Here is a 23,869-nt window from a genome sequence, read left to right on the forward strand (position 1 = left end):
CGCTCAGAGATGAAGGCGATTTTGGAGGAATTGTCGACTTCGATGCACAGCTTGCCCGTGCGGACGACGGGACACGACTTTTTGCATTCTTGCCGGCATTTCTGGGCAAGTGTTAGAACAAAGAAGGCGCGACGAAGGGGTGGCACTTGCCTTGGGCTTGCACTGTCAAGCGAACATCCTCATGTTAGTCGGTGATCAATTTTTGAGTGTGGAGGGGTAGTGGGGTACCTTGTCCGAGTTGACAATGGCGATACTGCATGGTGTTAGCCAATACACGTGGATGATGTCTATGTAGATATGTGGCATACCGGGTGAGCTTGTCAGACATGTTGGCGGCGGCTTTGTTGTTGCGGCGGTCGCGGTTGTTGGTGGCCCTGGAGTCGCAAACTGAGATGAGGCTGACGGCTAAGCAGTGCGTGGGTGGACTCGGCGACAGTCACTGCGAGAGAGGCGCGCGCGCGGATGCTGGGGGCGGAGAGTGAAGGGAATATCTCCAACGACTGCACGGGGTAGAGGAGAACAATGAAAGAGGCAGACTGACGTTGTTGGCGAGCACGCTGGGTCAGCGATTTTGGCGGCTTGTGATTGGGGCATACAAAGGCGCAAGGTTGAAGGTCCGAGCGCGCGCCTCTCTCCAGGGCTAGCAAGTGAACCTCCGCTTCCACAATCTACCCACACCTCACCCTACCCCCAACCCCCACCCGACTCTAAAACCGAGGGTATCTTGACCATGGACTGTATGTATATTCCCTTTTGAGTCTCCTGTCGCGTCTGCTTCACCCGCGGTTCTGCCTAAATCGCCTGTCGTCGGCCTTGTCCGTGTCCATCAATCCCATCGCCAGAACACGCCCACGCATCCAGCAACTCGCCTTTCACGTATAACACGCTCTTCCGCTGCCCAAAGAGCGCCTGTATCGGCCCTCCACCACCGTGCACACTCTCCCCGCCCACCCACCGGCTCGCGCGACTCCACCGCCTTTCTTCCATCAGGCGCTCATCCCCCGACACCACATTCCATCAGACTTCCATTGTACAAGTCACTGCCCCGGTTCTCGGTCGCGTTCTGGCTATTCTGGATCGCGTAGTTGCGCTCTATCCAACGCACCCGCTCCGAGCCGCTGGGGCCCACAGAAGGTTGAAATATCGTACTGACCTTCCACACAGCCGCGTCCATCATGATGCCCTCTTCACCGGGCCATGTCGCCTCGTTACCATACACAAACGGCCATTTGTCGCCTCTCGCAGCCCATATGACGACCGTCGATAGCTCCTCCCAACACAGCGACAACGACCAATCCGACACGCAAGAGGCTGCCGCGGTCGACGAAGCCTCCGATGTCGACGCGCCGGGCGAGGAGTACGACGAAGACGATGAGGTAGCCGCTGCTTCAGACTCGTCTGAGGATGTCGATGCAGAGGGCGAGCCAGACGGCGACTACGACTCTGAGTCACCGCCGTCTGAACAGGCAGAGAGCGACCGCGCCCGCAGTTCATCAGAAGAGTCAAGGCGGCCACCGAAGCGGAAGGCTAGCGATGAGAAGGAGGACTACATCGAACAGAACCCGGAGCTATATGGTCTGCGTCGCAGCGTACGTGGCATCTCCGGTCTGCATGTACATGAGCTAACTCCAGTCCAGGGTCGTGCCCGCCCTAGTCGTCGCGTCGTAAGTGACCCTCAGTTGATGGAAGAAGCATCACTAACAGTCTGCAGGTCGATAGTGATGATGAAGATGATGAAGACTACAGTTCTGATCAGCCCCGCAAGCGACAGAGGACAGCCTCGCGGAAGAGTTTGTCAACTCTCACCTGCCCATCTGAAGTCGTACTAACCCGTCTGTCCAGCCTCAAACCAAGCCACACCAGTCTATCGCTCAGCCGGCTCCGACTCCGAGTCGGATGGCTACGTTGGCGCCCGTCGCAACATCCCTACCAAGAAGCAACGCCAACGTCAGCATGCCGTTGCCGCAGGCCGCGAGCCCCCATCACAAGCCGAGGTCCGATTCTCTGCACGTCGCACTGCCCAAGTCGCCAACTACAATGAGGAAGAAGACGAGGACGAGTTCGTGGAAGAGGACGATGAAATGACCCCCAACTACTGGGCGACCGCGCCTGAAGACGCTGGCCCCATCATCGACAAGATCCTCGACCACCGGCCGAAGGATGGACTAGGTAAGAAGAGCTGTCGGTATCATGTGCTTCTCTTTGCTAACAGAGGACAGAAATGGATCCGTCGTTCGACAAGCGAGACTTCGAATACTTGGTAAGCACTGCTCACCATCATCGTCCCAAACATACGCAGTACTAACTCGTTGTCTCAGGTTAAATGGCAAGACAAGGCACACTACCACTCCACGTGGGAAGACTACAAGACGGCAGCTTCGTACAAGGGCTACCGTAAGCTGGACAACTACTACAAGGGCCCTGTCCAGAACGACATGTATGTCTACAGCCGCAAGAACGCCGACCCGGAAGAGTACGAGCAGCACATGGTTGCACGCGAAGCCGAGCGCGAGAGTCAGCTCGACTTCCACGTCGTGGAGCGTGTGATCGACTCGCGAGACGGCGAAGACGAGACAGAGTATTTTGTCAAGTGTAAGTCAACTTACCCCACCCCTATCTGGATTACCTAACGCTCTGCAGGGAAGGGATTGACTTACGAGTTCTGTACCTGGGAACCCGCGTCGCTCGTCAGCCGGTTATCGCAATCCGAGATTGACCGATTCCTCGACCGCTCATCGAACCGGCCCTCCTCCGATGCCCGCGAGGCGAATCCGAACACTCGCAGGAAGTTCGTCAAGTTGGACACCCAGCCTGACTACATCAAGTTTGGCCAGCTGAGGTCCTTCCAACTTCAGGGTGTCAACTTTCTTGCGCACAACTGGTGTCGTGGCACAAACGTCATCCTTGCCGATGAGATGGGTCTGGGAAAGACAGTGCAGACGGTGTCCTTCATCAACTGGCTGAGGCATGATCGGAGGCAAGACGGCCCCATGATCTGTGTCGTGCCATTGTCGACCATGCCTGCCTGGGCAGACACATTCAACAACTGGACACCGGATGTCAACTACGTTATCTACACCGGTAGAGAAGAAGCCCGCAGCATCATCCGAGAGAAGGAGCTGCTGGTTGACGGCAACACCAAGAAGATCAAGTTCAACGTGCTCCTCACTACATACGAATACGTTCTTGCCGACTGGCAATTTCTGCAGAGCATTAGCTGGCAATTCCTCGCTGTCGATGAGGCGCACCGACTGAAGAACCGCGAGTCGCAGCTGTACGATAGGCTGCGACAGTTCAAGGCACCATGTCGACTTCTAATCACTGGTACCCCCATCCAAAATACACTTGGAGAGTTGGCTGCCCTGATGGACTTCCTCATGCCGGGAAAGATCCAGGTTGATGAGAACGTCGATCTTGCTTCGGAAGACGCCAGCCACAAGCTTGCCGAACTCAGCTCAGCAATTCAGCCATACATGATTCGCCGCACCAAGGAGAAGGTGGAGAACGATCTACCTCCCAAGTCTGAGAAAATTCTCCGTGTCGAGTTGTCCGACATTCAGCTTGAGTACTACAAGAACATCCTCACGCGCAATTACGAGGCTCTGAACGAGGGTGGCGTAGGCCACAAGCAGTCTCTATTGAACATTGTCATGGAGCTCAAGAAGGCGAGTAACCATGCTCTGCTCTTCCCCAACGCTGAGAACAAGCTTGTAAAGCCTGGTGCGACAAAGGACGAGACCCTGAAGGCCCTCATCACCTCCAGTGGTAAGATGATGTTACTGGACCGACTGCTTGGAAAGCTCAAGGCCGACGGTCACCGTGTACTCATCTTCAGTCAGATGGTCCACATGTTGGACATCTTGACCGACTACCTGAAGTTGCGAAACTACCCCTTCCAACGTCTGGATGGAACTGTTCCCGCAGCAGAGAGGAAGATTGCCATTGACCACTTCAACTCTCCCGGCAGCGAGGACTACTGCTTCCTTCTGTCGACTAGGGCTGGTGGTCTCGGTATCAACCTGATGACTGCTGACACTGTTGTTATCTTCGACTCAGATTGGAACCCTCAGGCTGATTTGCAAGCCATGGCCCGAGCTCATCGTATCGGCCAGCAGAAGCCCGTGAGCGTCTACCGTCTTGTCTCCAAAGACACCATCGAAGAGGAGATTCTGGAGCGCGCTCGTAACAAGCGCATGCTGGAGTTCATCACAATCCAGCGTGGTGTCACCGATCGTCAACAGAAGGAGCTCAACGATAAGATGAGCCGTGCTGCAGCAGAGCCCAACTCCGCCGACGACATTAACAACATCCTCAAGCGCCGCGGACAGAAGATGTTCGAGCAGTCTGGCAACCAGAAGAAGCTGGAAGAGCTCGACATTGACTCAGTCCTGGAGAACGCTGAGGAGCACAAGACTGAGCAGGCTGCCGGTCTTACATCTGATGGTGGCGAAGAGTTCCTCAAGAACTTTGAGTACACAGATGTCAAGATCGACCTTGAATGGGACGACATTATTCCAAAAGAAGAGCTGGAGGCGGTCAAGGCCGATATCCAGCAGCGGAAAGATGAAGAAGAGACCCAGAAGCTTCTCGAGGAAAGCGCACCCCGGAAGCGGAAAGCAGCCTCAGCCAGCGCACGGGAGCAGCGAGCGGCCAAGAAGCGAGCACTTGAGGCTACCAACGTTGAAGCCGATGACGACGAGCAATCGGAGCCAGACGACAACGTCAAGCGCGACCCCAAGCGGCCTCTCAACACGAAGGAGGCTCGTAACCTCATCGGCGCCTATTGTCGATACGGTTCGCTCGAGGAGCGTGGCGAAGAGATGCTCCGCGCAGCCAGGCTTGTTGGTCGCGACATGGAGGTCGTCAAAGCCACCCTTGATGAGATCGTCTCCATGAGCATGCAACTCGTCAAGGATGAGCAGACTAGACTCAAGAACCTGGAGGCCGAGACCAAGCGCCCAATCACGAAGAAGGATAAGAAGGCTGTTCTTTTCGACTTCGGCAAGGTCAAGAAGGTCAATGCAGAGACTATCCTGGAGCGACCTATCGAGATGCGCGTTCTCAAGGAAGCAGTTGCGGCAACTCCCGAGTGGCGCAACTTCCGCGTACCTGACGCCATCAAGCCTGCAAGCTACTCCTGTCCCTGGGGCGCACGCGAAGATGGTATGCTTTGCATTGGCATCCAACGCCACGGGTACGGTGCATGGATTCCCATCCGTGACGATCCAGAGCTTGGTCTTACCGACAAGTTCTATCTCGAAGAGCATCGTGTCGATAAGAAGGAAGAGCGCACGAAGACTGAAGAGAAGAACGCCAAGTCTCCTGGCGCTGTGCATCTAGTCCGTCGCGCGAACTACCTCCTCACCGTGCTCAAAGACAAGAGCACAACGGATCCCAATGTTAAGCGCTTGATGGAGAACCATCACCGCAACAACAAGAAGCATCAGCTTAACATTGCGCGCCGGACAGACAAGGGAGTCTCTGCCAGCCCCGCTCCAGCTGGCTTAGCACGTAAGATGCAAGGACGGGATTTAGAGCGTCCTTCGCATCGGGCAAACAGCAGCAGCGACATTCGACGTCCTGATAGCCGGACTGAAGGCCGCCATCACGATAGGAAACGTGATGACCGCCCTAGAAACAGCGACCAGTACAGGCCCTCGGACTCCCACCGCAAGGACCACCGCAATGACCGCGACAGCGTTGATCGTCGTGCCCACCCCTCTGATCGGAACGGCACGCCAGAGAACCGCCGAAAGATCAGTGGCGACATTGATAGGCCGCGTATTAAGGATGATCGGCCTCGCCTTTCTGAGGACCGCCCACGCTCTCATAGCCAGAGCCAAGTGCCTGACCGCAGCGTGGAAACACCCAAGCCCAAGGAGAAGAAGTCAGACGACTTCCTTGAGCGTAAGCTCCGGCCTGTGCGCGACAATCTCAGCCGCCTTAAAAAGGCGACGCCGAAGAACTACCCGCAGAAGGAAGCGATGCTCAGGATCCTTAAGACAGAGCTGATCGCTATCGGTAACTTCATCCGTGCAGAGACCAAAAACAATCAGGAGCTCGAGGATCGTCTATGGTAAGCATTTTCATTCAATATTCACACACTCATACTAACTGGTGATAGGACTTTCACCATCAACCACCACTGGCCTCGGCCCGGTGTGACTGTCGCAGCGGTCAAGGGCATGTACAGCAAGATGGTGAGCTCTGAAAAGCCAGCTGCGGCTGCGGCTCCGGTTCCGGCTCCGACGAACGGCCAAAACAACGGCGCCTGAGCACTTCTCCACGTACACACACATACACACATATGATGCTCACGCATCATTCTACATTATCTACCATGGGCATATGGCGTTTCGATTTTTTTACGGTGGCACACCGTCGAGTATATTTGCAGCATAGCGTAGGTGTTCGGCTCGGTTGGCTACTCAAATTATGACTAGTTACGGGCACTGTTTGATTCTTCGTCTTTCTATTGTATTGCATGGACAGCCCAGTATCAGGGTGCGCCCCGGTGTTCATGATTTTCGCAGGGCGGCGCACATAAAAATTAGCGTACAGGTTGTTGAAGAAGCATTGGCGGCACTTGGAATGGTGCGCTTCTACATTACAAGAATGGAAGGTGTCTCTATGAAGAGAGAGTATCATTAGTAGCATGTAGATTCAGCACTTGCGGTTGTGCAAGATGACAATGAACTACACACATCACGCTTTCGCTTCGCTTCGCTGCATGATGATGGTGAGGTATTATTATTGACTGCAGCCTTGGCTTCTTGAAGGATGAAAAGTGATCACGCGAGTCATCTGCTGCCCAATCTTCACGGTCTACAACCCTACAAGTTGGTTACTGGGTTGTCTAGAGTATTCCAACGGCCCACACGTGGCTTGGAAGCCAAGCGGTGAGGGATATTCGGGGAGCTTGCGGCGGCCTGTTGAGAATTCACAGAGGCATCTGATGAAGCGCGAGGATTGTCGGTAATCTGAGGTCACGCGATCAGCAGCGTACGTGTTGCAAGTGAGACATGTATGGCTGTGGGGAAGAGCATGTGTGTCTCTGGCTGGGGTTTGTGTGGGAGTATGTCTAGTGCGAGGACGATGACGCTCCAATGACAAGGGTCGCTGGAGGATCGTGCTCGCAGCGGTGGCTCCCTGTTGCGCCTTGCTTCCCCGGCGGGCGCCATCAGGGTGTCTTCGGCGCTTTTGCATGTTAGAGTCCTGTGCGAGTATACAGTCGCACGCCATCCACAAAGCCGCTCGCAGATGCCTCGCTCCAACACTTCATCATGATAGCCATGCTGCGCGTACGGGACGCAGCTCTATGCGGGCTGCTCTTTTGGGCACACGCGACCGCGGCCCCGCCTAACGCGGCTGGAGATGCAGGAAACAGCCGCGCTGCGGGTTCCAGATCCGTAGACGCGGATGGGCGACGAAAGCTTACAGGCAGGTTCCTACATATTACGGGTACGTCGGCCATTTGATCCCTGGGGATGATATTGCAACTAACGTCATGCCGCAGACTTTCATCCAGACCCGTTCTACAAGACATATTCGAGCACAGAAGCCGACGCAGCGTGCCATCGCAAACGCGGGCCTGCTGGCCTCTATGGCGCAGAAACTACCGGATGCGACTCTCCCTTTGCGCTCGTCAACCAGACATTCAAATGGATAGAAGACAACATCAAGGACGATGTAGATTTTGTTATATGGACCGGCGACTCGGCGCGACACGATAACGATGACGAAATTCCACGGACGCAGAAGCAGGTCGTGCAGCAGAACGAGTACATGGTCTCCAAATTCGCCGAGGTCTTTGGACAGAGCGGCCACGGTCATGGGCCCAACAGCTTCGCGATACCCATAGTACCGACTTACGGGAACAACGACATTCTGCCACACAACATCTTCGAGAGCGGCCCAAACCGATGGACGACGGAGTATTTAGACATATGGCGAGGTTTCATACCCGAGGCGCAACGACACCAGTTCGCGCAAGGAGGCTGGTTTTCGGTCGAGGTGATCCCAGGCAAGCTGGCTGCCATAAGCCTTAACACGCTGTAAGCAGCAGAGGAACTCGGATCTCGAGGGCAGGAACTAACACGCGCAGGTATTTCTTCACCTCCAACTCCGCCGTCGACGGCTGCGCAAAGAAACGCGAACCGGGCTACGAACACATGGAATGGCTGCGCATCCAGCTTCAGATCCTGCGCGATCGCGGAATGAAGGCCATCCTCATCGGACACGTACCACCGGCTCGCGTCGACAGCAAGGAGAGTTGGGACGAAACATGTTGGCAAAAATACACGCTGTTTGGACGACAGTTCCGAGACGTCATTGTGGGAAGTCTGTTCGGGCACATGAACATCGACCACTTCATGCTGCAGGATTTCGAGCATATTGAGAAGGACACGGAGAATGGCAAGATGGGAACTTTCGAGGGCAGATCTGCTCTAGCCAATGAAATCGAACTCCTGGAAGATGGCGAGGTGACGGTGGCATCTGCGTCGGATTATTTGCTCAATCTAAGGGAGGCTTGGGCTCAACTACCTGCGCCACCGCCGAAGTCGGACAAGAAGTCGCGTTCAAAGAGTTTCGATGACGAAGAGGGAGAAGAAGAGTCGATGTGGGAGTGGCTCATGGCCATGGTTGGGAAGTCGCCAAAAGACCGGAAAGAAGAGCGGAAGAAGTATCTCGAAAAGATTGGGGGGAAATACGCTGAACGGTACGCGGTAACACATGTCTCACCCAGTGTAGTACCAAACTACTTCCCCACCCTCCGCATCATCGAGTACAACATCACTGGCTTGGAACACCTCAGCGTAGCCTCCAGCCCAATCAGCCCGCCCACGATGCATAACGCAGTCGAGCAACTGCCAATCTCTGCCAATGATTACTCCGACGATGACGACGAAGAACACCTACAAGAAGTAGAAACCACGCGAAAGAAGCATCACAAAGGCAAAAAAGACAAGAAGAAGCCCCGGAAATACAAATTCAAAGTCCCAGACGGCCCTTCGAAATCCTCTCCACCCGGACCGGCCTACTCCCCACAAACCCTCACCTGGACCCGCCACATCCAATACTTCGCCAACCTTACACACATCAACAACGACTTCCTTGAATCCTCGCCCGACGCAGCGCACACACCCGTCAACGACCGTCTCTCCATCAACAACGAATCGGTTAGCACGATATTCGGATTCGGTGTTAGCCCTGATGGTGGGATTGAGAATAAGAAGTGGAACGAGGGAAAACACAAGAAACACCAGGGCAAGCAGCCGCGTCCGGAACCGCATCCGAATGAGTTTGTGTTTGAGGTGGAATACGATACGAAGAAAGACCGGGGTTTCAAAGATTTGACCGTGAGGAGGTGGGTCGAGTATGCGCGGAAAATTGGTGCTTCCACGGGGAAGACTAAGGATGTTGGAGTTGAAGAGGAGGTTGAAGAGGAGGCTGAGGAGGCTGAGGATGTTGAAGATGAGGTGGATGAAGATGATTTCGTCATCGTAAAACACAAGAAACACAAACACAAGAAGGGAAAGAAGGGAAAACACCACAAGAAGCACAAGGCGTCCAAGGAATGGTTTACTTTTGTTAAACGCGCGTTCGTGGGGACTATGGATCCGAAGGAACTTAAACTGGTGTTCGGTGCGGCGGACGTCGATGCATTGGAAGAGGCGCAGGAGGTTATGGAGTTGTAGATGCTTGATGCATTGGATGGGGAGTGGAATGGAGTGGAAGGCGCTTGTTGATACCCTTTGGCGTTTTTGGTCGCCAGAACATTTCTTTACGGATGCTGGGGATGTATATGTGTACGGGGTAGCGTCGCATTGCATGGGGCTGGTCTAGCATATCATCTGCGCGAGAATAATCTTGCTTTGCATGAAGATGGGTGTGGCATTAGGATTTGAGACGCATACAATCATCAAGAGATCGAAGAATGAGAATCGCATACAAACTCTCCCCACCTTGAGTATTACCATGTATTATCTACCTTTTTTTTTTCTCGGCGAGCGCGATTGCGGATGAGCAGTAGCTCTTGCGCCGTAGACGTAGTAGCTGCGCTTCGCATCTCCTCGCAAAAGACAAGTGCGAAAAATAAGTCGCTCAGCAGATTCGCTTACTTGATCATTGCAATTCTAAAATTTGGGATGAAGTGGATTGATTGATGTGCTGCTCTAAGGGGGGGTGCGGGTTGCGCCGTACGATTTTAATATACCGCATCCGGTAACTTTGCCACACCGTTGATGACGGCGGACTGTTACTCTTTCCACCGGAAACCTTACCCCGACTCTCCAACACCACAACTTCCACCCTTCAACCCATCTACTACGCCACTCGTACTACCAACTCCAGCGGTAAATCTTCTCGCCTCATTATAATCATCTTCTCGAAGCTATTGAATGTAGTCGCCTTTGTAGTGTCGATAGAACATTCATGTTCGGATCCGGACACGCCGCTAGTGGGTTATGGCGTCGAATTACCGTGTTGGGCAGGTTTGGCAGAGTGTGGATCTCAGCGGATTGTTACTCTTTTGCTTCCACGCGGACTTGATGCGGCGTTGCGTACGAATGCTCCAGGGCTGTTTCGCATGGTGTTGGCTGATTTATAGAAGATCTTGTCCCTGCCTGTGCAAGTGAATTTGGAATTTTGATGTATGTATATGTTGCACTGTTGTACCTGTGTCTCTTACTTAATCGCTTGTTCACGAGCTGTGAGCCAGGCTGTGCGCGCGTTAATTCTATTGTTGAAGCGAGAAGAGCAATTAAGGAAGAAGGCTTGTTGTCGATCCTTAATAGTCTTCTCGAAATACTACTACAAAGCGTGACAGCTTGTATCAAGCGGGTGTTGTGTCATGATTTGGTACTGTGAATTGCGAAGTTCGCGTTGAGATGAATGTGAGAGACGGAACGCTCCTTCCTCTTTGATGAGGAGATATGATGCGACGCTGCCTAGGACACGAAGAAACGGATACTGAAAACAGCTTCAAAGGCTTGAAGGTACATTTATAAACCCTGAGATGACAGCGTATCGTAGTCTTGCGGAAGGGATTTGGGTGAAGTTGCTGCCCAATCTTGGGTCGGACACTGCACGAGACTCAGGACACCTAGACATCGGGATAGTGGCGAGGTTGAAGTTGGAGTGCAGGCAGATAGAACTTCCGTACAGTAGCTATGCTTACTCATCACCTATAGGGAAGCGTAGACGTGATAGTCGAAGCAGCTCGGTCTGTTGGTTCACTACCCCGCAACATGGGACGCCACATGGGACGCCACAGTGCCCACAGCCACAGCTGACGTAAGGAACCTTGGAATGCTCGAACCATCGCTCCCGTATGACACTCCACTCTTCGCACGCCCAACGCACGCGATCAGGCAGCAAAGTCTGCGCACCCTCTCCTACATAACAACAGAAAAGCGTGAAAACACCAGATTGAAGTGCGACACAAACCGCCATCATGCCGCCGCCGCCTCCTCGTACGTCAATGCTCCTGTCTGTACTGCATGTGAGACGTACTGATACCGAACCCAGCACCACCGCCTCCCATGCCTGGGAAGGGAAGAGGCATGCCACCGGCTCCGCCGCCAATGGGAGGGATGAAGGCACCAGCGCCGGGTGCAGGCAGAGTTCGTCACATTCACACGGAGATTGGCACTACGTGGAACCCATGCTAACGCGTCACAGGGAGCACTCTTGGGCGACATTACAAAGGGCGCACGACTGAAGAAAGTGACACAAATCAACGATCGATCCTCTCCTATAGTCGGCAAAGTCAGCGACGGACCTGCAGCAGCACCCATGGGCGCGCCCAAGATTCCTGGAGCTCCGGCCGTCCCTGGAGGGGCAAACCGAGCAAGAGCCAACAGCGACAATGGAGATGGAGGGAGTGTACCGGCTTCGGCACCACAATTAGCAGGAATATTCGCTGGGGGTATGCCGAAGCTCAGAAAAGCAGGCGGTGTCAAGACAGGCGCAGAGGACCAGGCGCCTTATCTCTCCGATCCCGAATCGAATCGAGCTTCAGTCCCTCGAGCAGCAGCACCCAAACCACCTGGACCTCCTCCTTCGGCACCTCCTGGGCCTCCGATTCCAGGTATGCGACCAGGGATGAATGCGCTCCGAGGTCAGGACTCAAGGCCCAACTCGGTAGCCTCAAGTATAAGCGGGAAGCCCAAGCCGCCTCCACCGATTGGGAAGAAACCTCCTATGCCACCGCCCTCCTCTCGAAAGCCATCAGGTCTCGCCGCGCCACCTGTTCGGGCACCACCTCTTCCAGGCTCCGCACCACCTGCTCCTCCACCACTACCCCCGAGCTCGACATCTCCCCGACCAACTGGAGCACCACCTGCTCCTCCGCCACTACCGCCTTCACCCGCACCACGAGCGACCCCTCCACCGCCGCCGCCGCCACCCTCCGTTCCTCCTCCAACGAGCGCGCAAGACGATGATGACGACGAATATGACCCGTATAAATACAATTCAGCACCTCCCATGCCTCCACCACCGCCCCCACCCTCAAACGGGCACGCACCATCGCTTGCAGAAACAGCCGCGCGCAACGCCTTCAGCCGCACATCGCCTGCTGCTCCCCCTCCAGCGCCACCGAGCGCACCCGCGCCTTCTCCACCACCCAGCCAACCCCCGCTTAGCCGACCCGCCTCCCAGACACCACTGCGATCAATGATGGATTCAAGTTCGTACACCTTGTCAAACGGCGGGTCAAGCATCAAGAGCCCGACCAGCTCCCATGGCGGAGCAAGGGAAAAGGGCAGAATCAGGCCCATCCACGATTTGAGATGGAGATTCCAGGACGAAGGCCAATTTCCACGACCAAGAGAATTCACCGGCGGACCAAAGAGATATCGCGCTGGACGGGGCAGCAGTGTGCCATTGGATTTGAGTGCGTTTGAATGAGCAGGGTCGTGATACAATGTCTTCTGGGGGTGATTTGTTGCATTGCTGCTGGTCAGAGCGGTTTTAGGGATAGATATTGAAGTTTAGCCTTGGCGTTAACGGGGTTCGGTACCTTTTGCGGTGTGTTGGGGATGGCTAGGGAAGATTGCTGGGTAGATGGTGTATGCGTAGCTCGCAAGACGATACGCTATGGGCATATCGCATGCAATGGCAGGTACCTCGGTACGTTCAAAATATCAACAGTATATCGTAAGAGAGCGATCAGTTGAGAATTTGTAGTGGATAACTAATTACTAAGATCTAACGCTTGAATTACAAGATATCTATGTTGTGGTGACATCACCAGCTTTCTTGGCTGTTAGATAACGAAAATACCTTCTCCGGCAAGAGGTCGGAGAGAAAGAAGAAATCATTGACTGTGTCGCACAGTCAATTTCCTATGATACAAAAAGTGCTGCGAACACACACCGCGCCAGATCGCCTAAGCGGTTTTCTTCCCCTTCTTCGTCCTTGGTACGCGACATAGCCAGTAAAGGAAGATAGCCCCCGCCACATTAAACCCAACATAAACCCAAAGTAGCCCGAAATCCCTCCAGCGCGTATCCCAATCCGCATGAATACGCGTGAGAAACTGGTTGGTAGAGTCCATCTGGCAAAAGTTGCATTGCTCCGTCGCCTGCGCATCTCTCAGATAGCCACCAGCCATGTCAATATACTCAGACATGTACTCGCCACACGTCTGACCCTGGGGCGGGAAGAAAGTTTGGAACTCAGAGTCTGCGCAGTAGGCGGCCGCTTGACCCAGCGTTGTCGACATGAAGCTCGATACCAGGTAGGTAAAAGGATTGACGCGGTACATGAAGATCCAGAAACCGGGTAAATCGTTGGGGCCAGCCAGAATGCCGCAGAATGCGTATAGCATGATGGTAACTAATGTAGCGAGTGCACCCGCAATTTCTTCGTTCGGCGAGCCAGCGATGAGGAGATGTGCAAGTGTGCTTGCGAAGATGAAGACAGCGACGACGATGAGCAGGGCGTGGAAACCGCGGATGTTAACTGTGTTTTTGGCTTCTGCGTTGCGGTATAAGCCGGCTGGGTAGTACCATACGAGGAAGCAGAAGATGGCCATGAAGGCATTCCAAGCTAGCTCGATGAAGATGTTGGAGAGAACGAAGGCTTGCCAGGCGTAGGTCTTTGACTGTCGCTCTCGGGCTTCATAAAGTGTTCTTTGTGAGATCCACATTGGCATGATTTGGTAGATTAGTTGGATGACCTGGAACGATTGTTAGTGTCTATTCATTGTCTCCTGCTAGGACTATGGAACTTACGACGAAGAGAAAGATGAAGACACCAAACATCTGGTTCTGGAGTCCCATCATCGTGTTTTCGCTTCCAAAGAAAGAGAAGCCGATTAACAGCGAGCAGCCAATCGTCAGAATGGCCTTCGAGTAGATATACGAAGGCGTTCGCCAATACTGCTGGGCACACCGCATGGCTACGGCGCGGAGCTGATCCATGAAAGAGGCAGCGAAGACCTGATGGCTGGCGTTGGCTGAGTCCATGACAGCAGAAGGTCGATTGGCAAGTTCCCTGAGATCGGCTAGTTCGGTCTGGAGATGCATGTACTCTTTGCTATTCTTCCAAACCGTCGGCCAGTCGATCTCGGTCTTTGCACCTGGCGCCGCACCAATCGCGGCGAGCATGTACTCGGCGGGGTTGGTACCAGGAGGGCATGCTGATGCGCCATTGCGGGTGAAGTAGTCGAGCAGAGTTTCGGAGCCGCGACCGATCTCACCGAAGTAGACAGTTCTGCCACCCTTGGCCAGTAGAAGGAGTCGGTTGAAGCGCTGGAAGAGAAGAGACGAAGGCTGATGGACGGTACACAAGATGGCTTGCCCGTCACGGGTCAGTTTCTCCATCAGGTCACAGATGGACCATGAAGTCTGACTGTCGAGACCGGATGTAGGCTCATCGAGAAAGAGCAGGAGTTTCGGGCGAGCGGCGAGCTCAACGCCGATTGTGAGGCGCTTCCGTTCTGGAGGGTATTAGCGAAGCCCATAGAAGCTGCGATATCAGACTACTCACGCTCAACATTGAGTCCAGATCCTGGGATTCCAACCACAGCATCAGCGTACTGTTCCATATCCAAAAGACGAATTACGTGGTCGACATAGTCTAGTCGCTCTTGCCGTCCATACTCGGGCGGCTGCCTGAGCAATGCCGAGAACTCCAGCGCTTCTCGTACAGTAGACGTGTCCAAGTGGATGTCTTGTTGCATACAGTAGCCAGTCTGTCGTTGGAAGCTGTCGTCTCGCTGGCGGCCATCGACAAGCATGTCGCCACCAATGATACCCATGGTCGTTCGACTTGCGAGCACATCGAGCAATGTGGTTTTGCCTGCGCCTGACACACCCTGAAGATTCGTTAACTTTGATCTCGACTTTGTAGATCAGATATCATACCATGAGAGCAGTCAGTGTACCGGGTCTGATATATCCATCCACACCATCGAGGATTTTGCGGGTTTCTCCCTTGATTTGGACTTCATAGGTAACCTTCTCCCAATGGAAGATGGACACCTGCTTCTGCACTCCAGGTTCCGACTCAGTGCTGTGACTGATCTTCTCACCCTCATGAGCGGTTGCCCCACCATTTTCCTCATCGACACTTTGCTTCATGGCCGAGCTCTTCATCTTGGATCGACGGAAGACAAGAACCTCACCCTTGGACCGCTCGGAAGCAACCAACTCGGTCATCACCAGATGTGCGAGGAAAAGAATAACAGTGATAGCAATGATGATGCCATAGTTGGACCATCGCTCGCTATACTGATACTGAAAGGCAGTCTCGACATACGCAGTACCGTTGACATAATCCAGACCTGGTTGAGAGCCTTGAACAGCACATGCTCGCTGCTCGGGGGCGACGTTCTCGTAGGATGGGCCAGAGGGTACGAAAGACGAACAAGCGAACGTACGGCCATGGAACTCGTTGACCATGACGTTCTCGAAGCCATAAGCAACTGGATTGATCCATCGGAACCAACCCGCCCAATCCTGCATATACTGGATTGGGATAGCAAATCCAGTATAGAGTACGAGCATTATCAGGATGAGAGAGCTCGGTGCAAGTGCTTGCGAGAGAGTTTTTGTCATTGACGCAAAGAGGCGAAAGAACATGCTCATGGAGAGGCCGGTAGTGAACCCAACGAGCAAGAAGTAAAAGTATGGGCCGGGTTCTCGACGTAGGTTGGACATGAAGTACAGTGTTGTATTTACAACGAGACTGTTGGTGATCTTGTATGGCAGATCCACAATCATGGACGATAGTGCCTCCGCCGATGGATGATAAAGGGCATATCGGTTGTGCTTCTCAACAATCGTGCGTTTGGAGTAGAGATTCATGATTTCGAGCATCGACCCGAAGGCATTGAGCAGAACCACCATGAACAAGACTCCACCGCGCTTGAAGAACGACGCTGTGGACTGGGGTAGGTTGTAGAAGATGCTCGCTATGATGAGCGCCTCGAAGAAGTTGACAACAAGCATCGTCAGAGGCACACTCGGATCGTTCTTCAGCCTCTGCACGTCTCTCCACATGCAAAGACGAATTTGCCTCCAGTAGGAAAGGGTGTAGGGCGACTTGTGTCGCTGCTTCTTCGATTTCTCCAGGGTTCTCGAAAGCGCAAATCGTTCGTGTTGCTCGCCTTTGAGGGGATATGTGTTGTTGTATTCTTCTATCGCTTGCAATAGCCGTTGACGGTCAGCGCTTTCTTTCCAGCATCGAGCGAAGTCGTCGGAGGTACGCGGTGTTTTGCCTTCGAAGCCTTTCTTGATACGGCGCTCAGAGGCCGACGTCATCGAGGTAAGGAAGTCGGGCGTGGTCTGGGAGGCAGGGCATTCGAAGCCAAGGCATTCGAAATATGCGCGTGCTTCGTTCGATGGTCCGAAGTAGATCTGTCGGCCTTCGTAAAGTACAGTAACTTTATCGAAAACCTGTGGGGAATTAGCATTGCTCTTTGTGCATATAATTATGCGATAGTTTACCTCATACGCGGCTTGTGGAGCTTGATAAATAGCGATGACACATGCTGCCCCAAAGACGTCGCACTGGGTTCGGAGTGTCTTGCAGAACTCCACCGCATTAGCAGAATCAAGTCCACGGGTCGAGTTGTCCCATAGTTGAAGCGGTGCAAAACTGAGAGATGCTTCAGCGATCGTTACCCTCTTGCGCTCGCCGCCGCTGACTCCTCGCACAAAGTCGTTGCCGACACGTGTATTGGAAGTGTGCGAGATTCCATACATGGCCATTATAACCTATCAAGAGTCAGCAGTCATATCGGTCGAGCCCGAATTAGAGTACCTACATCACGAAGATGCTCGGCATAGCGCCGGCGACTGATGCCGCCAGGAATAGTGCGAGGCGCTCGAGCCAGAGCCGCGAAGTAAAGCGTGTCGCCAACGCTCAGCTGAGGGAAATGCGCATCAACCTCTGCGGTGTAGATAGCTTCTCCACGGAACACAGTGTTCATGTCCTTTGCTGGTACTCCTTGGTAGTTGAGATACGAGTCAGGGCTGACTTGGAAGCCATGAGTTTCGCCTGCGATAGTCTTCAAGAGTGTAGAACATCCCGATCTACTGACTGTTAGTTCGTGTTGCCGGATAAATATACAGTCAAGCATACCCAGGTGGTCCCAAGACACATAGTTGCTCTCCAGGAAGGAGCAACCCATCAAGGTCTCGCAAGATCTCAATCTTCTGCGTGCCTCTGCCGAACAGCGAAGGAAGTTTCAATATGGTATTACCCACTGTCGACTGAAAATCGGTCGGTGAACCTCTACCCCAGACATTGAGGCCACTGAAAGCAACGCCGGCTACGCGAGGAATCGTTTCCTCGCTACTATAACGCAGGTTATAGAACGAGCGGGCCCAATCCTTCGCACGAAATTGGTCGCTCCTGGGGTCAAGTCCTCCATGCGCATCTTCGGCAAAGGGCGAGCCAAAATGTTGCTGTTCGGACTGTGTTGTAAACTTGCGCACAAGCTCTTGTATGTCTCGATCACGCTGTGCTTCCTGTCGAACTTTGGTCTCGTCGTCGACTCCTGTGAGACTAGAGCTAGCGTCTGACTTCAACTCTACGCGATCAACGCGTGCTTCCTCGTTCATCGCTTGCGCTTCTTTGAAACCTAATGCTGCTGACATGCTGGTCAAAGAGGCAGGGTCCAACTTCGGGGAAACTGCGACCAGGATAGCTTAATGGATGTGTCAATCCAGATATGCCAGTATCCTAGTGGTCACGAACAACATTAGTCCAATAGCCTCAACTGGGGTGTATGCAGGAGGATACGTACGGTTGGGAGTCCGTGAACAGATCGATTAGCGCTCGCTAAGTGTGAGCAGGGGGAGATCTGAGATGGTGATGTTCGAAAGAGCCCGTAGCCCTGGTAGATTTACCTTATATCACACGATGCTTTTTTGCGATCCATGCCTTTACGACTGTGGATGATGTATGCGCCTGCCCCGAAAATCCCGGAAGTCCATGCCCAGGTGCCATGATTGCAGGCAGGTGTCTTCGGTAATCTTGGCGCGAATGAGTCGAAGTGAGTGTTTGCGTCCAGGGCTGCTGTTGGTTCCTGAAACGTGTAGGGTGCGGACTTTCGGTAATATCCGAAAGTCCGTGGAAACCCTCGGGCTCCGTGCAGCACCAAGCCTCCATCTCCACCTTCTACGAAGTATCCCATTGTCTATTTCCTACGCGCAAAACCCCGGCAATCCGCTCGCCGAATTCTCCGCTGTCGCGCGCGACCTTCTTTTTCCGGACCTTGGCGTGCTTTTACCGAACGCTTTTAAGATGACGATGAAGCTTGCCGTAGGTACCTGTCCTAGACCTACATTCACGAACACAAACGGTCTGCTAAGCTATTACTGAAGTGTCTTCGTTGTAAACGAAAAAAGATCAAATGCGACAAAGCAGAGCCGATATGCCATCAATGTATTGCCGCCAAGGAAGAATGCCATTATGTAGAGCGAAGACAACGGCCGCGCCATGCCCACCAAAAGGCTGTCGTGCAGCATCTCAGCCAGCGACTAGAACAACTCGAGAAGCAGATTAGCGACGCTGGTGACGATCGTTCGTCATCAGTATCCGAAGTTGTACCCAGGCGCGATAGCATCCGAAAGAGCACACCCGTGCCATCCCCCGAGGCATCATTGACTGTGGCTGATGGCCAGGATTCATGGGTAATAAAAGCCATAACCGGAGACGCTCGTGTTTGCGGAGTTTCGTCTTGATATCTCGACCTCCCCGAAGGTATTCACAGCCTTGCACATCCTCAACGTCCTGCATCCGCGTTGAGATGTGTACGCAACGCCAGAACGTACCCTGCAGACATACGCTATCTACTTTTTTACTATGTCACGAAGCATCTGAGGCACATATAGGGACATGTATTTGGTTTGGGCGATACAGCTCCAAAGATGCATCCGTTTATACCAGAAGCCATCAAGACACGACTCAGCATACACGAGCGTCTTCGGAAGTCCTCTCGACTCTTGCTTTGACTGACCGTAATAGATTTACCGGCTTGCGACAGACACAAGACGCAGCTTTCAACATAAAGCTACCCCAGTCGCGACACCGACACCGAGCATCGATAACGCAATGCTGTCCCTCAATGAGGCGCTCGAAGACCTTGGAAAGCTGAGGGTGCGCACTGAGACGCATAATGTGGATCTCAATCTATCTTCAGCAGAAGCGCGGACATGTATTGACGGCTTTATCTCCGTCATGAGCTCAATGCTTGCACCAGACGCGTTTGCTCGTTCCATAATCGATACAGATCTTCTCTACGCGCTTCCCGACATCATCAAGTCTCCTTACGTCAACATCGATCCTGTGGTCCGCGTTATGTAGTAAGCAACCAATACCTATCGGGGCTGTGTGACACATGCTGACTTAAGTGATCTTAAGTTACAATGCTCTGTTCTACGGACTGCAGCTGACTGACGGTCCGGGAGGAGATCTTACGACGAAGGCATACATGAAAATGCTGGAGAGCGTACCCGCTTGGCTTGAATCTCCGAGTGACACAAATATGGACGTACATATTGCAGCCCTCTCGGCATGGACGGCGATGACTGCGCACGACTACCAACTGGCATGGAAGTTCCACTGCAAGTCATGCCAGCACATCAAGTCGATCGGCATAGATCGCCTAGACACAGTTCCGGCAAAGTCTTTCGAAGAAGAAGCCGAGAGAGATATTGGTCGCTACACCTACTGGTATGTTGTGTCCATCGACACATTTTTCCGATTGTTCTATGGGAAGCCCACTGTTTTGCGATGGTCACCAAATAAAGTCCGCCCACCCCTGCTCTTCCGTCCTGATAACATGCATCCTTCGGCGCTCCATGTCACCATCAGTGTCGCATGGGTACGATACACACTGTTGACTGTGGAGGCGATCAGTTACATTGACAATCACCCGCCGCACGATCGCAACAGCTGTGTCCAGAAAGCCGACGAGGCTTGCTCGCAAATGGAGGACCTCATTAAAGAATGGAGATTAGAGGAAATGATGAACGGCAAAGAGACTACAGATGATATCCGCTGTCTTCTTGCAGATCATATCAGTAAGTGAGTCCCAGTGATGAGTTCTTATTAAGCTAACCTCGAATCCAGTGAACATATATGCGACTATCATCGGTATCCAGAGGTTGGTGCAACAGCACCAAACCAGACTTGGACCTAAGGACATCACCCTCAGAGCCGCACGAAGAGTTCTGAGCATTATCCTTGACTTTTATGCGGACATCAACCTCAACGCCAAGTTCAAGAGCATTACAAATCAGTCAGTAGCGATTGTATCCTCGATGTATCGAAGCTTCTGCTGACCTGATTCCAGCTTCATAACGCTCTACCCTTTCTGCGTCGTGTTCACACTCTATGAACATATTGTGGCGTGTACCAATCCAGATGATTGCGAAAGCGATATACAAGCTCTCGAGACAATTGGCGTCGCCATGGCACAGAGTTGCACAGAACGCCAGGACTTGGTGCCGTTTGCCAAGACGATCAACGCACTCAACAGGGTCTCGCGAATTCTGCAAGACGAGAGACGCAAAGGTCCAGCGACTGTAGACTCTAGCGACAGCGTTGCTCAAGGGATGAACATGCCACCAACAAGCCTCGATACAATTCAGAACCTGATGGCCAGCGAACTTCCAGACATTGATATGTCGGCCTTTTCATCAATGCCGGACTATACCGCGAATGTGGATGGCGACTTCCAGTCTCTCGGCTTCTTCAGGGCGCTGGAAAATGACTTTGTCACGCGGAATTGGCAGACTGACTGGTGGGATCTTGGTGGTGGTGCGGACGGCGCCATGAGCCAGATGCCAGAAACAGATCCCGCGGGCTTTCCATACCACACTCCAAACACATGAGGGCGAGGTATCAATGACACTAGGCCTTGAAGGAGCGATGAGACACTTTGGGGACATTTGGGTGTATATACAATTGTTCATAAATCTGTATCATAAGTGTTGTACGGTAGAGATGTACGGATTGCTTACGCAATGGGGATCTTGAGCTCACTTCACTAGATGAAAACCTACATCGGTAACCTCTCGGCATGTGAAGGTACAACGCGAAATACTCAGTAGACCAGCTCAGCCGCACCCTACCCCATGTCAGCACTTCATCTATTTCTGTCCTAGCGCTTGTTTGCCGCTCCGCTGTCTTTCTGTACCAAACAACATTGGGTACATCTACCAGTCAGCTTGTACGAAGTACACCTCAACCGTATACGAATTCCCTAATTTGATCGTCAAGGATCATGTCAGAATCCTGCGCCGACCCGCAGCGCTGCTGGCTTGCTCACATAAAGCCCCACGGCCATATTTGAGCCAACCTCCTTCATCTTCATATCGCGTTCAATCCATTCCCCAGTAACAATGCAGCCTCCATTCCCCTCACCCACATCCACCTGGCACAATGAGTCGTATGCCGCCATCGACCCATCAAATGCCAATCTCAGCCAAGCAGGAAAGACAGTAATCATCACTGGAGCCGGCAGCGGTATTGGTCGCGCGACAGCTCTGGCCTTTGCGAAAGCAGGTGCAGCACGACTGATACTAATCGGACGTACCGAGTCGACTCTTCGAGAGAGCGAGAAGCTACTCGCAGGCAGCAAAGCAGAATGTGTGGTTTTTTCCGTTTCATCGACAGACGAGACCGCGATGCATGATGTAGCTAAACAGGTCGGCGCGTGGGATGTCCTCGTCCTTGCCGCGGCGCACATCTCTTCGCCGTCTACGATAGTCAAGAGTTCGCTGCAGGATTGGTGGGCGGACTATGAGACCAATGTGAAGGCTATTGTTATCGCTTCACAGGCTTTCATTCCGAGTGCAAAGGCTGGTGCTGCGTTGTACACGCTTGCAGCAGGAGCAGCAGCTCTTCCGCCAGCGTATACACCTGGACTATCTGGCTACCTCACCTCGAAAGTCGCGCAAACGAAGATCGTCGAGTTTCTTGCTGCGGAGAACCCAGATCTTTTCGCGTGTGCTGTGCACCCTGGAATGGTGGATACAGGCATCTTCCGAGGCTCAGGTGCGGATCCATCACATTTGCCAATGGACTCTGGTAAGTGATTGTGAGAAACGCTAAGACTGTATACTAAGTGCTTCGCAGCGGAGCTCAGCGCAAACTTTCTGGTCTGGCTGTCGCAACCAAAGACCAAGTTTCTGAACGGAAAGATGGTGTGGGCGAACTGGGACGCCGAGGAGTTGGAAGCGCGCGCGGATGAGATCAAGGATAGTTCGATGATGACGATAGGATGTGGGGGATGGCCGTATAGTTCTGCTGTAGCGAAGTAATGGCGAGGTCTTTCTGTACGACGATTGAATTTGCGGTCGCCACATGCTCGAGCGTAGGACAAAACGACGGAGCTGCTTAACCTCATCACTTCGCCGCGAGATAGGCTTCGCTATCTGCAAGAAAGCAAAACCGAATGTACTGCGATACCTGCGTGATATTTGATAGCCTCCCCGGCTTCATGCATGTCAAGACCAGATTGTCGGTCGACAGATGGTACCTAGGGACTGGGGCTCCAGAAAGAGCAGAAGCATGTTGTTGGGACATGGAGAGATGAAAAAAACGGAGTCAAGCCACAAGGACTAACGAAACCGTGCAACCGTCTAAGGAGGAATCTAGGCAGATAGACGCGTCCAAAGGGATTGTAAGCCCAGACGTGCTACAGCGTAGAGCACAGTACTGAGGCGCTACAATTAAGAGCGACAGGGTGTTTACAAGTAAACGTGACCTACGAGCAAAGCGCCGACTTTCACATCTGGATATGTGTCAGAGACGAAATGTTCGCGGTGCAGAGCAAAGAAGCGGCGGCCAAACAATTGTATATATCGGACAGCGCTAACGGCGCACGGACAGCAAACGGCCAGCGATGAGGTGACAAGTCCAAAAGAGCCCTCACTGATACTAGTCCGTCTCTTCCAAGGTTGCTGCTGCTGATGCTACCAGCGCAAACAATGTCTTCTCCTTACCCAAGCAATCTCATTCCTGAACGCACGTCTTGTTTCGTTATCCATGCATCACTTTTCCATAGGTAGCCTTGCATGTCCTCTGTCATAAGCTGGCTACCTTCGTTCTCATGTTCGATCCTCTTGTCGCAGCGTGCCCCCTCGACGCGGATATAAAGACCTGTAGTTATGGGGTATAGTATAGAGAAACTCGTTGCAGGCCGATGAGGGGCAGCCCACGCTGGTGCCATCACGTGCCTGCTGGTACCTGAATCCATATCACTCTTCTTCACATCTAGTTAGAACCCAAAGCCAGCCTCCGAGATCAACCAAGAGCTACTTCCCGCCTCATCTCCTACGTACACCTACCATCACACCCATCCGACCATAAACCCATCCCTTAGGCCTCCGAATCACCTGAC

The 23,869-nt window shown here is 53.1% G+C and overlaps 7 protein-coding genes across 7 annotated transcripts; 6 read left to right on the plus strand and 1 right to left on the minus strand.

The window, feature by feature from the left end:
• Positions 1–677: 677 nt before the first annotated feature.
• On the plus strand, positions 678–6,298 carry BKA58DRAFT_46200 (P-loop containing nucleoside triphosphate hydrolase protein). The gene is made up of 9 exons (XM_046174832.1): positions 678–737; positions 1,165–1,589; positions 1,638–1,664; positions 1,712–1,790; positions 1,843–2,169; positions 2,220–2,260; positions 2,319–2,592; positions 2,641–6,076; positions 6,125–6,298. The coding sequence occupies exons 1-9, from the start codon at positions 731–733 to the stop codon at positions 6,273–6,275; spliced, it is 4,767 nt and encodes a 1,588-aa protein (XP_046021518.1). The 5' UTR covers positions 678–730; the 3' UTR covers positions 6,276–6,298.
• Positions 6,299–7,206: 908 nt separating this feature from the next.
• BKA58DRAFT_346439 (Metallo-dependent phosphatase-like protein) lies at positions 7,207–10,004 on the plus strand. Its single transcript, XM_046168430.1, has 3 exons — positions 7,207–7,461; positions 7,517–8,054; positions 8,105–10,004. The coding sequence occupies exons 1-3, from the start codon at positions 7,284–7,286 to the stop codon at positions 9,696–9,698; spliced, it is 2,310 nt and encodes a 769-aa protein (XP_046021519.1). The 5' UTR covers positions 7,207–7,283; the 3' UTR covers positions 9,699–10,004.
• Positions 10,005–10,283: 279 nt separating this feature from the next.
• Positions 10,284–11,197, plus strand: BKA58DRAFT_392794 (uncharacterized protein). Its single transcript, XM_046171033.1, has one exon. It carries the CDS (start codon positions 10,651–10,653, stop codon positions 10,867–10,869), a length of 219 nt encoding a protein of 72 aa, XP_046021520.1. The 5' UTR covers positions 10,284–10,650; the 3' UTR covers positions 10,870–11,197.
• A 340-nt stretch (positions 11,198–11,537) lies between these two features.
• BKA58DRAFT_46243 (uncharacterized protein) lies at positions 11,538–13,153 on the plus strand. Its single transcript, XM_046174847.1, has one exon. The coding sequence runs from the start codon at positions 11,797–11,799 to the stop codon at positions 12,910–12,912; it is 1,116 nt and encodes a 371-aa protein (XP_046021521.1). The 5' UTR covers positions 11,538–11,796; the 3' UTR covers positions 12,913–13,153.
• A 240-nt stretch (positions 13,154–13,393) lies between these two features.
• BKA58DRAFT_324012 (ABC-2 type transporter-domain-containing protein) lies at positions 13,394–18,077 on the minus strand (the record flags this gene model as incomplete). Its single annotated transcript, XM_046167939.1, has 7 exons — positions 13,394–14,185; positions 14,241–14,947; positions 14,998–15,325; positions 15,375–16,907; positions 16,959–17,228; positions 17,279–17,546; positions 17,596–18,077. The coding sequence occupies 7 exons, from the start codon at positions 18,075–18,077 to the stop codon at positions 13,394–13,396; spliced, it is 4,380 nt and encodes a 1,459-aa protein (XP_046021522.1).
• Positions 18,078–18,638: 561 nt separating this feature from the next.
• Positions 18,639–21,611, plus strand: BKA58DRAFT_46336 (uncharacterized protein). The gene is made up of 6 exons (XM_046174873.1): positions 18,639–18,780; positions 18,843–19,151; positions 19,486–19,823; positions 19,882–20,543; positions 20,593–20,761; positions 20,816–21,611. Exons 1-6 carry the CDS (start codon positions 18,763–18,765, stop codon positions 21,354–21,356), a joined length of 2,037 nt encoding a protein of 678 aa, XP_046021523.1. The 5' UTR covers positions 18,639–18,762; the 3' UTR covers positions 21,357–21,611.
• Positions 21,612–21,866: 255 nt separating this feature from the next.
• BKA58DRAFT_443861 (uncharacterized protein) lies at positions 21,867–22,787 on the plus strand (the record flags this gene model as incomplete). The annotated part of the gene is made up of 2 exons (XM_046174015.1): positions 21,867–22,554; positions 22,603–22,787. 2 exons carry the CDS (start codon positions 21,867–21,869, stop codon positions 22,785–22,787), a joined length of 873 nt encoding a protein of 290 aa, XP_046021524.1.
• Between the last annotated feature and the right edge of the window lie 1,082 nt (positions 22,788–23,869).

This window comes from Alternaria rosae (genome assembly GCF_020736505.1).
Source record: "Alternaria rosae strain MPI-PUGE-AT-0040 chromosome Unknown BKA58scaffold_10, whole genome shotgun sequence".
Lineage (NCBI taxonomy): Eukaryota > Fungi > Ascomycota > Dothideomycetes > Pleosporales > Pleosporaceae > Alternaria > Alternaria rosae.